At 38.9% G+C, this 13,756-nt stretch overlaps 1 protein-coding gene across 8 annotated transcripts in view; it reads left to right on the top strand.

The window, feature by feature from the left end:
- LOC129783017 (zinc finger RNA-binding protein) overlaps positions 1-13,756 on the top strand; it is a 46,382-nt gene that overhangs the window by 13,461 nt on the left and 19,165 nt on the right. For 5 of the 8 annotated variants that reach the window (XM_055792635.1, XM_055792639.1, XM_055792642.1 and 2 more), the window contains exons 3-9: positions 368-650; positions 3,089-3,233; positions 3,947-4,165; positions 7,733-7,977; positions 8,983-9,174; positions 11,413-11,713; positions 12,611-12,804. In XM_055792635.1, the coding sequence (XP_055648610.1) occupies positions 368-650; positions 3,089-3,233; positions 3,947-4,165; positions 7,733-7,977; positions 8,983-9,174; positions 11,413-11,713; positions 12,611-12,804 (1,579 nt within the window). The remainder of the gene's footprint in view (positions 1-367; positions 651-3,088; positions 3,234-3,946; positions 4,166-7,732; positions 7,978-8,982; positions 9,175-11,412; positions 11,714-12,610; positions 12,805-13,756) is intronic. The other 3 variants (XM_055792636.1, XM_055792637.1, XM_055792638.1) reach the window with 3 other exon arrangements.

Raw genomic sequence — 13,756 nt, forward strand, 5'->3', positions numbered from 1 at the left:
TGAAGAACTACTAAAACACTTAAAAACTTATTGGTCATGAAAAGTTAATAGTGTAAGGCTTCTGTATTATTTTAAATGAAAGACTTGGGTTCTTTTCAAGCAGTGGAACACACCACCACCCCCTTTGCTAAGAAGAAAGTCACCACCTACATAATATGTCTGCATCCACAGAAACTTCAAAATGATACAGCCTTTTTCATGGGGGTGGAAGAGGGGTAATAAAAGCCATTAAAATGTATGATAGCTGCTCCAGGTCTGTTTGTAGAATAGACAGGTATTAATCAAATCTGTGATTTTGAAATGTTTAGGCATTAGCTAGTATGTTGAATCAATCTAATTATTTACTTACTGTCTTTTTCCAATATAGCCAGCAGCCAGCTTCAGGTGTAGCGTATTCCCATCCAACTACAGTTGCTAGCTACACTGTCCACCAGGCACCAGTTGCTGCACACACTGTTACTGCGGCCTATGCTCCAGCAGCAGCTACAGTTGCAGTAGCCAGGCCTGCTCCAGTAGCTGTTGCGGCCTCTGCAACAGCTGCTGCTTATGGAGGCTATCCTACATCGCACACAGCTACAGATTATGGTTATACACAGAGGCAACAAGAAGCTCCACCACCACCACCACCTGTCACTACGCAGAATTACCAGGTGTGTTAAAATAAGCAATTGCTTGTGTGATTTTTAAATTATATGTTCAAAGGAGGAGGCCTGCTTGGATAAGAGAATGTGATGATATTTATATCTTTTTCTTCCATGAATCAGTTTGATTGCAACTCAAATTACTTAGTAGCTAAAACTGATAGAATGTGAAGTGACTGCAGTCTCATATGCTGTGTATAGAGGATTATCAGCAGTAGTACTGCAGGAGCTAAGATTTAGATGTCCACACAGTAAGCAATGAATTGACATTTATCTCCAAATGATTTTGTGAACCTCTGCTGAAATATTTGTCTCAGCTAGCCTAAATGTTCAAGTGGCATGTGGTAAACTGGGTCATGGAACTGATTTAGATGAAAAAACTGTTCCAATAATTTTTTTCAGTGGGAGATATAGTTCCTTTGTCAGATTTCTGGGTGCCACAGGAGCCCTAGTACCAAATGTAAGAGGATAGAAGATTACCCTAGGAGAGGAACTACCCTTTGAGTAGGTTTTGGGTATCCTTTGTGAGACCACTGCCTAATCTTGTGTGGCTACAAGCTTCTACAAAAGGGAACTGTTGTCTGTTTTCATCTAGCCCTGACCTTTGCTTGACACTTCCTTGCATTGAATCTAGCAGTTGTCAGCATTTGGGTGGGTCAGTTCAGGATAAGGATCCCACAGAAAACTAACCAACCAAAAAAGAAGTAGCATCTTTCCACAGATTTGACAGACTTCTGCAGAATTTCCTTGGTTCTGCACAGTTGTGATGCCAATGCAAGAGATAAAGGTGGGATTGTGTAGGGCTGTGAGGAGAGATGTGATGGTACCTCAGACAACTTCCCATTCTTACGCTGGCTTAAATGTCATATGAAACAACATCCTGTCAGTGACTTGTATTTCTCTTCAGTCCAGGAATAAAGAAACTTAGCAATACAAATCAGAGTGCTGCATCAGTTTTACAGTTGGAAGATTTCAGTCTGTAGTGGTTATCTTGGGACTTATCTAACATAAGTGTTTACTCCTGTTCAGTTTTTAAGAAAGAGTGAGAAATTGCAGTTTTCCCTGTCTGTCCAGATTCACACAGTGCAAGCATATATGTACATCAGTAACCCTAGCCCATTGGTTTCAGACAGCTTAGATGCAGAAAGATGAGGGATTTTACATGGCCAGGTAGTTTCCCATTGGAAATGTGAATTTTATTTGTATTTTTATCAGCTTTTTTTCTACATTAGCATTTGTTAGTCAGTCTTTAGTGGATATTTCTAGGCTGGTGTGTTTATGTGCAAGAGTTACCAAACTCTTATGGCATGGCCCGTAGTTAAAATGTGCATTTACTATGAGAAGACACTGAAATACTATGTCCCTTGTAATAATTCTTTAATTTTTTTAGTCCTAAACTTATCAAGGCATTATCTAGATTCTAATTAGTATTTTTGTTTGTTTAAAAGGACTACTGTTGCTCTATGTTATAAATTCCTTTGTATGGCTTTTGTAATTTGTCATGTATGGTAATGAATCAAAATGTAGGAATCTTTCCAGTAGCACATTTACTCATAAATACAAGGTCATTAAACTAGTCAATTATTAGATGCATTCAGGCAGAAAAGAGTCCCCTAAACTAAAGAAAAATAATTCTACTTTACACAGGCTGGATGGAAAAGAGGTTTATTGTTATATTTCTTTGAAATCAAATGAAATCGTATACGTTAGTACATTTCGGCTAATGTAGTTTGTGCCTTGCTACCCCTCAGTTGATCAACTCTGCACTTTACCATAAATATGGTGAGGATGGGAGAATATATGTACGTGCATATAGTGCCTTCCAAGCCCTCCCTTTCTAAGCTTGCTAACCATCTCCTGAGTTCTGGAGTTTTTGAGTGGGCTACTTACCTTTCCCTTATAAACTAGATATGGTTCCCCAATGGAATAGTTGATACACCAAAAAGTAAAGAAGGCTTTAAAAGTATAACTTTCATACTCTAAAAAATATAACCAAGAAAAGTATTGTTGTTTGTGGGATTTTTAAAGCCAGTAAAGGTTCATGTTTGTAAACTTGTGAATTTATTGTAGTTTGTGGAAATCTGTGGTGTTTTTTTACTTCATGTTTTACAGGAATGTAATCTGATACAGTTGTCATGAAAAACTAGTGAGAATAGTTGCTTTTTGGTAACAAAAATAATTTGGAAGGGAAAGTGACTTAATAGCATGAGGTTAATTCCTATATTAAGTCTGAAAAAGGCCATCAGGGTTGTCTTCAGGCCTGAAGTATCTGTAAACATAAATTTAATTTCTTTAATGCATATATTAGTATATACTGTCTCTAAATATTTTTTAAATATCTAATGTAGTAGAATAGAAGAAAATTCTTTGCTGCTGCTAATGATCTTTATTACTCCAGATATATATTTAAGGAGAAATTTGCTGGGTTTTCTCTTTTGAATTTTTAGGATTCCTATTCTTATGTTCGATCTACCGCCCCAGCTGTCGCTTATGACAGCAAACAATACTATCAACAACCAACAGCAACTGCTGCAGCTGTGGCTGCTGCTGCCCAGCCTCAACCTTCAGTAGCTGAATCATACTACCAGACAGGTGGGTGTCATGATTCAAACTCCTGTCATTATACACAGTCTGCGTACTACCTTAAAAATATATCTTTAAATATTTCACATTATCCAGATTTGGTTTTAGTTTAGTTTTCACATGTAATCCCTGTCAATGTGTAGAAAAATTTGCTGTACCTAGAATTTGAACGTTATTGTGACACTGCCATAAGTAACTATCTTTGAGGTCTGGATTGTTATTAAACACACTCAAAACATACTTCTAGGCAAACTTTTAAAAGTCAGTGGTGGGTTCAGATTACAACTTTTTTTTTTTTATTCTTTAGTTACTTAATGCATGTACTTTAATTATTGGTATCATGAATGCTACAATGTGTAAATCCTATTTACTTTTTGTACTATAAGTAGGGATAATAGGAAAGTTTAAATGTTTCTTAGGCTTAGTGTACACTAGTAAAACCATTGAACAAGAAGGTTGTTTAAAAACATGGCAGCACAGTTAAAAATACATAAATCTGAGGTACTGTAGAAAGAACCAAAAAACCAAAACCAAAAAACCAAACAGAATAAAATAACACCAAACAAAAAGGAAAAAAAACCCCACCCAACCAAACTAAAACAAAACCCACTTGTTATGTGTTTATTCCCCAGCATATCATTAAGTATCACTTAATATGGTTTGCATTTCATTCAACTAAAGCATGTCAGTATTCGTACACTTCTATTTTCTATCCTAATTAGCTCCAAAAGCAGGATATAGCCAAGGGGCAACTCAGTATACCCAAGCCCAGCAAACACGACAAGTGACAGCTATAAAACCTGCAACCCCAAGTCCAGCAACAACTACGTTTTCTATATATCCGGTATCCTCTACTGTGCAGCCAGTAGCAGCTGCAGCTACTGTTGTTCCATCCTATACTCAAAGTGCAACGTACAGTACAACAGCGGTTACTTATTCTGGTAAGAATTTTGTGTATTAAGTTGCTGGGAACTTTGCAGTTGTTACAGGAGAGGATTTAAATGCTCAGAATTTTAGCAGTTTGTGTTCAATTGCATCTTAGTCTACTGAGAAGTATCAACCAGTTAAATCATAATAATGGCAAAATATTTTGATGTATCTTTAAAAGAGGTTTGATGTTTGTACGTGCCTGTTTTGTTACATGTGAGAATCCAAAGTGTTGGCATTATGTGCATGGTGTTTTATGACTTACTGTAAGGTTTGGAGAGAAAAGATGGGGGATAGAAAAAATAACGAAACATCCACACAAATATAACCCAGGGAAACTGGGAGCATGCTGCCATCAAACAGCAGTGACAGAGAGGAGCGCGCCAATATAAATCTTGTAAGTTTGGGTTGTCTTGACCCAAAATGGGAGGAAAATGGGTGCTAAATAAAAAATAACTTTCCTTCAAACATTAGAAATCCAAAAAGTAGTTAAAGATGAAAAGATGTTAACTTTATGGCCAGATAGTAATCAACTGGCATATTATAGCTACCTTGAACTTTCTGTTTTGTTTTCTGTTTAAAAATGGATTTTAAGACTTCCTTGAAACAGAACCTGATCAGAGGATTAAAATGGTTGAACGTGTAGATATAGAAAGTTTATGGGAAAACCGGCTCAAAGGTGCGAAAGCCCAGTTTCCTTGATTTATTCAACTTTGATACTAGAAAACAAGGAGTGTGTAGACAGGGTGTGCTGCGGAGGTTTTAGCAGGCAAGCAGCTTCTTTGTACTAGAACAATTTAAATCAGTGAAATAGAATGTAATAGCAGTAGCAATTCTGTCTTTTATCTTTCTTTTCTACACGACGCCACCCCACCCCACCCCCCGCCCCCCCATCTGTCCTCCTTTTCATTTTGGAACTTGAACAGTAAATCTGATTCTGGAAGACTACTTACTATATGGCCTTTGATAAATCTTTTATTAAAATACTTAGAATGATAGAACTGTAGGTTTGGGTTGGAAGGGACCTTAAAGATCATCTAGTTCCAGCCCCCCTTCCATGGGCAGGGGCACCTTCCACTAGCCCAGGTTGCTCAAAGCCCCATCCAACCTGGCCTTGAACACTTTCAGGGAGGGGGCATCCACAGCTTCTCTGGGCAACCTGTTCCAGTGTCTCACCACCCTCACAGTAACAAATTTCTTCCTTATATCTAATCTAAATCTACCCTCTTTTAGCTTAAAGCCATTCCCTCTTGTCCTGTCGCTACAGGCCCTACTAAAAAGTCTGTCCCCATCTTTCTTGTAGGCTCCCTTTAGGTACTGGAAGGCTCCTATAAGGTCTCCCCAGAGCCTTCTCTTCTCCAGGCTGAAGAACCCCAACTCTCTCAGCCTTTCCTCACAGGAGAGGTACTCCAGCCCTCTGATCATCTTTGTGGCTCTCCTCTGGACTTGCTCCACCAGGTCCATGTCTTCCTTATGTTGGGAGCTCCAGAGCTGAACGCAGTACTCCAGGCGAGGTCTCATGAGAATAGAATAGAAGGGGAGAATCACCTCCCTTGACCTGCTGGTCATGTTTCTTTTGATGCAGCCCAGGATTCAGTTGGCTTTCTGGGCTGCAAGCACACATTGTTGGGCCATGTTGAGCTTCTTGTCCACCAGCACCCCCAAGTCATCCTCCTCAGGGCTGCTCTCAATCCATTCTCCACCCAGCTGTTATTGATACTGGGGTTGCCCTGACCCAGGTACAAGACCTTGCACTTGGCCTTGTTGAACTTCACTAGGTTTGCATGGGCCCACCTCTCAAGCTTGTCAAGGTCCCTCTGCATGGTATCCCTTCCATCCACTTGTCACCAATCTCCACTTGGCTATTGAGCCGTTGACGGCAATTCTTTGAGTGTGACTATCCAGCCAATTCCTTACCCACAGAGTGGTCCACCCATGTCTTTCCGGTTTAGAGACAAGGATGTTGTGCAGGACCATGTCGAAAGCTTTGCACAAGTCCCAGGTAGATGAGGTCAGTTGCTCTTCCCTCATCCGTCAGCACTGTAACCCCGTTGTAGAAGGCCACCAAATTTGTCAGGCATGACTTGCTCTTGGTGAAGCCACGTTGGCTGTCACCAGTCACCTCCTTGTTTTCCATGTGCCTTTGCATAGTTTCCAGGAGGATCTGCTCCATGGTCTTGCTGGGTACTGAGGTGAGACTGACTGTCCTGTAGGTTCCCGGGTCTTCCTTTTTTCCCTTTTTAAAAATGGGGGTTATGTTTACCCTTTTCCAATCCATGGGAACTTCACCGGACTGCCATGACTTCTCAAACATGATGGATAGAAGCTTAGCTTAGTTCCCTTGGCACCTGTGGATGCATCTCATCAGGTGCCCTGGACTTGTGCGCCTTCAGGTTCCTTAGATGGTCTCGAACCTGATCTTTTCCAACAGCGGGCAGTTCTTCATTCTCCCAGTCCCTGCCTTTGCCTTCTGTGACTTGGGCAGTGTGGCTGGAGTACTTCCTGGTGAAGACCGAGGCAAAGAAGTCATTGAGTACCTCAGCTTTCTCCATGTCCTGGGTAATCAGGTCTCCTGTTTCCTTCTGGAGAGGGTCCACATTTTTCCTGGTCATCTTTTTATCACTGATGTACTTATAGAAGCTTTTCTTGTTGTCCTTGACATCCCTGTCCAGATTTAATTCTGTCAGGGCTTTAGCTTTCCTAACCTAATCCCTGGCTGCTCGGGTAGTTTCTCTCTAATCCTCCCAGGCTGCCTATCCTTGCTTCCACCATCTGTATGCTTCCTTTTTGTGTTTGATTTCATCCAGCAGCTCCTTGTTCATCCATGCAGGCCTCCTGGCATTTTTGCCCAACTTTGTCTTTGTTGGGATGCATCGCTCATCGCTTCTAAGCTTGGAGGAAATGATCTTTGAACATTAACCAGCTTTCTTGGGCCCCTCTTCCCTCCAGGGCTTTATCCCATGGTACTCTACCAAGCAGATCCCTGAAGAGGCCAGTCTTCTCTCCTAAAGTCCAGGGTGGTGATCTTGCTGCATGCCCTCCTCGCTACCCTAAGGATCTTGATTTCCATCATTTTGGGGTCACTGCAGCCAAGGCTGCTTTTGAGCTTTGCATTCCCCACCAGCCCCTCCTTGTTGGCGAGAATAAGGTCCAGCATGGCACCTCTCCTTGGAGAAGGAAGTTATCAATGCATTCCAGGAACCTCCTGAATTGCCTGTGCCCTGCTGTTGTCTCTCCAATAGATATCTTGTTACATCATACTCGGTCTTAACAGAAAATTTCACATAATTTCACGTATTCCTTAGGGATGCTTTGATATATGAAACATAACTATGTTTGATTTGTCTAAAAACAAATATATTCCTGATACAAGTGGTACGCTATGTATTTGTGGGCTGTGAAACATCAAGAAAAATTCAGACTGCATCACAAGATCTCAATAAATTGTTTATATCCTGCCCTCCCCCCCCCCCCCCCCCCCAAGTATTCAATATGCTTGGAATTAGTGGATTTTGGGATTTTGGGATTTTGTAATTGATACATGATGTACAGTGATGTAACATTTTATTTTGATCTTTGAGGTACCTCTTATTCTGGCTATGAAGCTGCAGTGTATTCAGCTGCATCATCCTATTACCAGCAGCAGCAGCAACAGAAACAGGCAGTGGCAGCAGCTGCTGCTGCTGCTGCAACAGCCGCTTGGACAGGGACTACCTTTACTAAAAAGGCACCATTCCAAAATAAGCAGCTGAAACCGAAGCAACCTCCCAAACCACCCCAGATCCACTACTGTGATGTTTGTAAGATCAGCTGTGCTGGACCACAGGTATATATATATAAATACAATATTCTGCTACATACTTCAGTCGTAATATTTTCAGCTAAAAAAATGACCCCTTTAAGAATATTTGTTAATTTTTAAAGACTTGATTCTATACTTTTACTAAAGTTTTACAATTAAATGAAAATGTGTGCTATTATAGAAAGAGGTCCTATGAGAAGACAAAAAGATAGATCCCCTTAGCTTGTATAGTGAAGCTTCTTCAGCTGTGCTTTGGACTCCAGAAGTATTCTAAACTTTGAATTTGATTTGCTTTTTTAGCACAGCAAGTTTCTTAGAAAATACTTTTTTCAAAACTTTGTGAATGGTAAGCCTGAAAATTTATTCTTCATTGTATTCCAGCATCTCAGTTTAGTTTCACGGTGGGTACAAGTGCATAAAAAGTAGATATCAATTCATGTAGAGTGCTTGTGTCTGGTGAAACAGTTCTTACTCTTTAGGCAAATTTGTCATTATTTCCTACCCTGTCTGCTCTGTAGTTTGCCACTGTTGGTATAGGAACAAATAGCAACTTCTGCATTTCATTTTCAGCACAGCTTTATTTATGCATTACCTTCTTTTGAATTTATTTTTTTTTATTCTCTGGATACATATAATAACTGTGGTTTTGCAGTTTAAGGAAAATTAAAAATCAAGAACAATTTAATGCAGTTCAGGAAACTGCAACAGAGATGCAGTTTTCTGGTCTTGTTAAGCTTTCAATGGTAATATCTGTTGACCAGTACTTGATTGAGGAAGTGAGAAGGTAGAAGAGAAAAGACCATATTGTATTACCTAAAAGTGGAATCCTGGCGGTGAAGAAAATTCCTTGGTCTTAAAGTGGCCTGCTTATTCCTTAGAGCATGTCATATGGAAGAAATGTTTGATGTAGGAAGTATTTTCTCATACAAAGCATATGTTCTGTGCTATGTTCTATATTACACGTATTCACGAGTGATGAACAAGCAGTACGAAGACAGGTTATTGTGTGTGTATTGTTTATTTAAACAGACTTATAAAGAACACTTAGAAGGCCAGAAACACAAAAAGAAAGAAGCAGCATTAAAAGCTTCCCAGAACACCAATAACAGCAGCACTTCTGTTCGTGGAACTCAGAATCAGTTGCGTTGTGAGCTTTGTGATGTGTCTTGTACAGGGGCAGATGCTTATGCTGCCCATATTCGTGGAGCCAAGCATCAGAAAGTAAGAACTTTCTCTTGTCCTTATTATACAAGTCAGTCGTATATTTCTTCCCATAATTTTTTCTCATCTAAGAGAGGAGAAAATATGCAGAAACAATATAATTTGAATTATTTTGTTTAAAGACATTTAGTTCTGGTTTTGTTTCAAACTTATCTTTAAGCTCACTATTAGAAAGGCCTTGTTGGGAGCAAGGGGGAAAAATATTGCCACTGCATCAATGAGAAGAGGATATATTGGGGAAAGTATGTAAATTGTAGGAAGAAGGTATAGAGTAAGATGGGGAAAGCATCAATGAGGACATCCAGTAGCATGCTTGTGCCCCCTAACTCTTTTCAAGACTTTTCTTGACATTTTTCTTATTTGTCTGGTGCTGAGAAACTCTCAGTGCACTTTGAAACACTGTAAGCTGAGTCAGTGCCAAAGGACAGGACTATTACGCATCACTTTTTGGTATTTCTTGCAAGGAAAACTGTTCCTTGCTCCCATATACCAATGTCCTGTAGTAGACTTTATAATGTCTATGTTTGGAAGAGTTTTGGTAAGCATACTTTCCCTACTGTCTGGGTGCAGTTAGGTAGACATTGTGGAATAAAGACTGCGGACTGTACTGTGAACCCCTGTGGACCAGTGTTTTAAATTTGACCATATAATAGTGAACGGAATGGCTGTGTAGAATGTGTGATTAGATATTACAGATTTTCCTCATAACTCTGGAAAGGTTAATGTCAGTAACAGATACAAGTATTAATATTCAGCTTTTATAGCTCTTTGTATCTCAGAACACTGTACGAAGTGGCATCAATAACATCATTCCTATTAACATAAATATAGCAAATGTAAGACAATTTTCCCAATATTATTTTTTGTTAGTACAAGAACAAAAATTATAATTTAGATAGACTTTCCTAGTGTTCTTTTTTTCATTAATGAAGTTGAGCCATTAAATTTTTGGGTTGTGCCCAGTAACTCCATAGGTATATATTATCTTTATATATTTGGATGTCGCTTTCTCTTCCTTATAGATAGGCACTAACTAATGCTAATTTAGGTTGTCATCAGTGTAAAAATGAAATCTCAAAGGACTCTATTTCTTTGGTATGCTGAAGTATCTTGTGAATTCTACTGGAAAAAAGTAATTCTGAAGAGTTGCTTGAACTTAAATTTATAGTATTATGTGGCATTAATATGTCTGTATTCTGACGGGGAACATGCTTAAAAACTAACAAAACCCTAAGATGTGTGTATACAGTTGTGTTCATATCGTGATTGTGTATATGTGTTTGCATTAAAGGCATGTCTAGCAGATTTGTTTGAGGGTTTTTTTTGGTTTTGGGTGGTTTTTTTTCCAGCTACTTTCAAACTCAATCTTTAGTTTTCATTTTGCATGGTTTTTTCTTACAGACTTACATGCATTTTGCTTTTTCAGGTGATGATCAGCTGTCACCAAAAAGAAGTATTCTGTCTCAAGCATATTGTGAAAAGGCCTCTGCTTATTACTTCTAAGAATAAGCATGTACCTCTTCACTTTCTGTGAAATACTAAAGAGCTCTGAAATATGCCTCTTGCATCCTCCTTAACAGTCTCTGCAGATGTGCTTTAAAAAAACCAACAAACAAACCCCCAAACAAACAAAAAACCCCAAAACCCCCAAAAAACCCCTTTGAGGAATATCTACTGTTTTACGAAGTAACCTAGAAAGTTTATTAATAAAAATACTCTTAAAATGTAATGATCAAAAGAGACAGTGATGTTGAATCTGAATTAAATAACTCTTATTTACAAATATTATTTGGAACCACAATAGTTCAATGTACTACAATTTTTGGGGGTAGAATAAAAAGCAACCAGGCAACAAAACAGTAAGGTTGAAAGTTTGAGCAAAATGTTTCCTTGAGTTTTACTGGCTTGTGAGTTTATTGGCTTTCTGTTCTTGTCTATGCAGCTTTTGGAGTAAATATCTGAATTTCTAATGGAAATAAGCAATCTGAGATAACTATTAAGTATTTCCTTGTTACAGATGACAAGAACTTTTACATGTCAGTCCGTGTGTCGTGTCCATCCACCTGTCCCCCCGATCACTTTTTGTAAAGAAGCAATAACTTTTTAGTTATATTGATTTATATATATATATTTTAGCAATATTGATGCTTCTGTTAAAGCTTCCGTAACCTATAACAAGTTCATTTTTTATAGTTATCCCAGGAAGATCATATTATGAATTTCTCTTTATTCTTACAGGTAGTCAAGTTGCACACAAAGCTTGGCAAACCCATTCCTTCAACTGAACCAAATGTGGTTACCCAAGCTACTTCCTCAACATCCATATCTGCTTCTAAACCAACTGTCTCTGCTTCGAATATATTAACTAGCGGCAGCACTGTGAACTCCTCTGTTGCATCCTCTGCAGTGAAAATTCTTACTCCCACGGCAAATGCACCACTTAATGCAGTGTCCAACAACAAAACATCTTCAACCCCTGCTAATATAGCTGTAAAGAAAATATCTACACCGAAAATAAACTTTGTTGGCAAGTACAGAAGTCAGTCTTTATTTTAAAGCCTAACCTATTCTATATATATTTTTTTAAGATTTTAGTGCAACAAATACAAATGTATTTAGTTAACTTTTATGTGTAACTGTTGTGTTTAAGAGAATTAATGATAGGTGAAAATAAGAATATATATAAAAGTTTGGCTTCACAGTTCATGGTGTTTTCTGCTCTGTTGTCTCCACCTGACCTCTCTTGGAGGCTTCTCCCACCTTTGGTTTCTTATGTAGTAGTTGTTGGAGTATTGCAGTTTATAGTCCAGTCGGTCCTAATTTCAGTTTACAGCCTGGGCTGTTAAGGCAACCTGCAGTAGATTAGCAGTTGATAACTGGGCAACTGAAACACCCTTGTAACGCTAGAAATCTTAACAGTGGAAACATGAAATAAGCATGACAGACAGGTAGAGACAGGAAGCAGTCGTTCAATAAGCTATCCTACTCTTGAAGGAAAGACCTATGCAATTGCAACACTGAGATTATACTACCTTTGTTAGTACAAACATTATAAGGTTTTGAAGTACTTTTTTTTTTGGATCCACTAACAAAAAAATATCTGTCTTCCTCTTTTTTTTTTTTTTTTTTTGTCATCAATTAAAATATATTTGCCGAGTTGTTCCCATTCAGTGCATGAAAATGAATGATAAACTTTTGCTTTATATAGTTGCAATATTGCTTCTTGCTAAAATAAAAAATTAGGTGTTTAAATAACTTTTTGTTAAACTTTTTTAAAAAAAACTTTAATTGTATTTAAAATATGTTAGTTTTAATTAATTTTAAAAGTCTGATAATGCTTTAGCCAGAACATTGCAAATAGTCTTCAGTTTTCACATCATGTGTAATCATATTCTCATTTTATGAAAGTTAATGATTTTACTTTTTTTATTTGTAGGTGGTAATAAGCTTCAGACAACAGGAAGTAAACTGGAAGAAATTAAATCAGCTGAAAGTGTTAAAACAACAACTGCTGCTACAGTACAAACGAACGAAGTAAAATCAGACACAGCAGCTGAACCAGTGACTCCTACAACTCTTGCTGCTTTGCAAAGTGATGTCCAGCCAGTAGGCCATGACTATGTGGAGGAGGTATTGATGTAAAAATGTGGATTACTTTTTAACTACTTTAGTAAAAAATTATTCAACGTGAAACATCACAGAATGGCTGAGGTTGGAAGGGACCTCTGGAGATCATCTGGTCCAACCCACCTGCTCAAGCAGGGCCACCTGGAGCCAGTTGCCCAGGTCCATGTCCAGACAGCTTTTGAATATCTCCAAGGAGGGAGATTCCACAAGTTCCCTGGGCAATCTGTGCCAGTGCTCAGTCACTCTTACAGTAACAAAACAAAACAAGTGTTTCCTGATGTTCAGAGGGAACCTCCTGTGTTTCTGTTTGTGCTTATTGCCTCTGGTTCTGTCACTGGGCACCACTGAAAAGAGCCTGACTCTATCCTCTTTGTACCCTCCCTTCAGGTATTTAAATACGTTAATTAGATCCCCTCCCAAGCCTTCTCCTCTCTAGGCTAAACAATCCCAGCTCTCTCAGCCTTTCCTCATAGGAGAGAGGCTCCAGTCCATCATCTTTGTGGCCTTTCATTGAATGCTCTCTGGTATGTCCATGTCTCTCTTGCACTGGGGAGCCCAGAACTGCATGTGGGATTCCGGGTGTGGCCTCACCAGTTGTTAAAGGGGAAATTCACACAGACGTGGGTACCGCTAGGTTGCTTTAATCACAACTCAGAGTTGGGCCACCACCTCAGTGAGTGGCAGAGAACAAAGGGATGCAGCACAGCTTATATACACTAATCAGATCATTAGTCAGTGTCTGAGGTTTTAGGAGTTTCTTTTGGTCTTATCAGCTCTGGAATCCATCACCTGACCTTGTCCCAGCTGATACATCTATTCTGGTTCCAGTCTCTGCCTCAGTTCTTAGGTCCTGTTTGGATCATGATTTTCTTTCTGCCGGCTTTAACTCACACAATCCTTCAAGCACACTTAGTCTTTGAACAAGCAATTCCTATTCATCTGCATTAAAACAAAT

This window comes from Falco peregrinus, chromosome W (genome assembly GCF_023634155.1).
Source record: "Falco peregrinus isolate bFalPer1 chromosome W, bFalPer1.pri, whole genome shotgun sequence".
Taxonomy (NCBI): domain Eukaryota; kingdom Metazoa; phylum Chordata; class Aves; order Falconiformes; family Falconidae; genus Falco; species Falco peregrinus.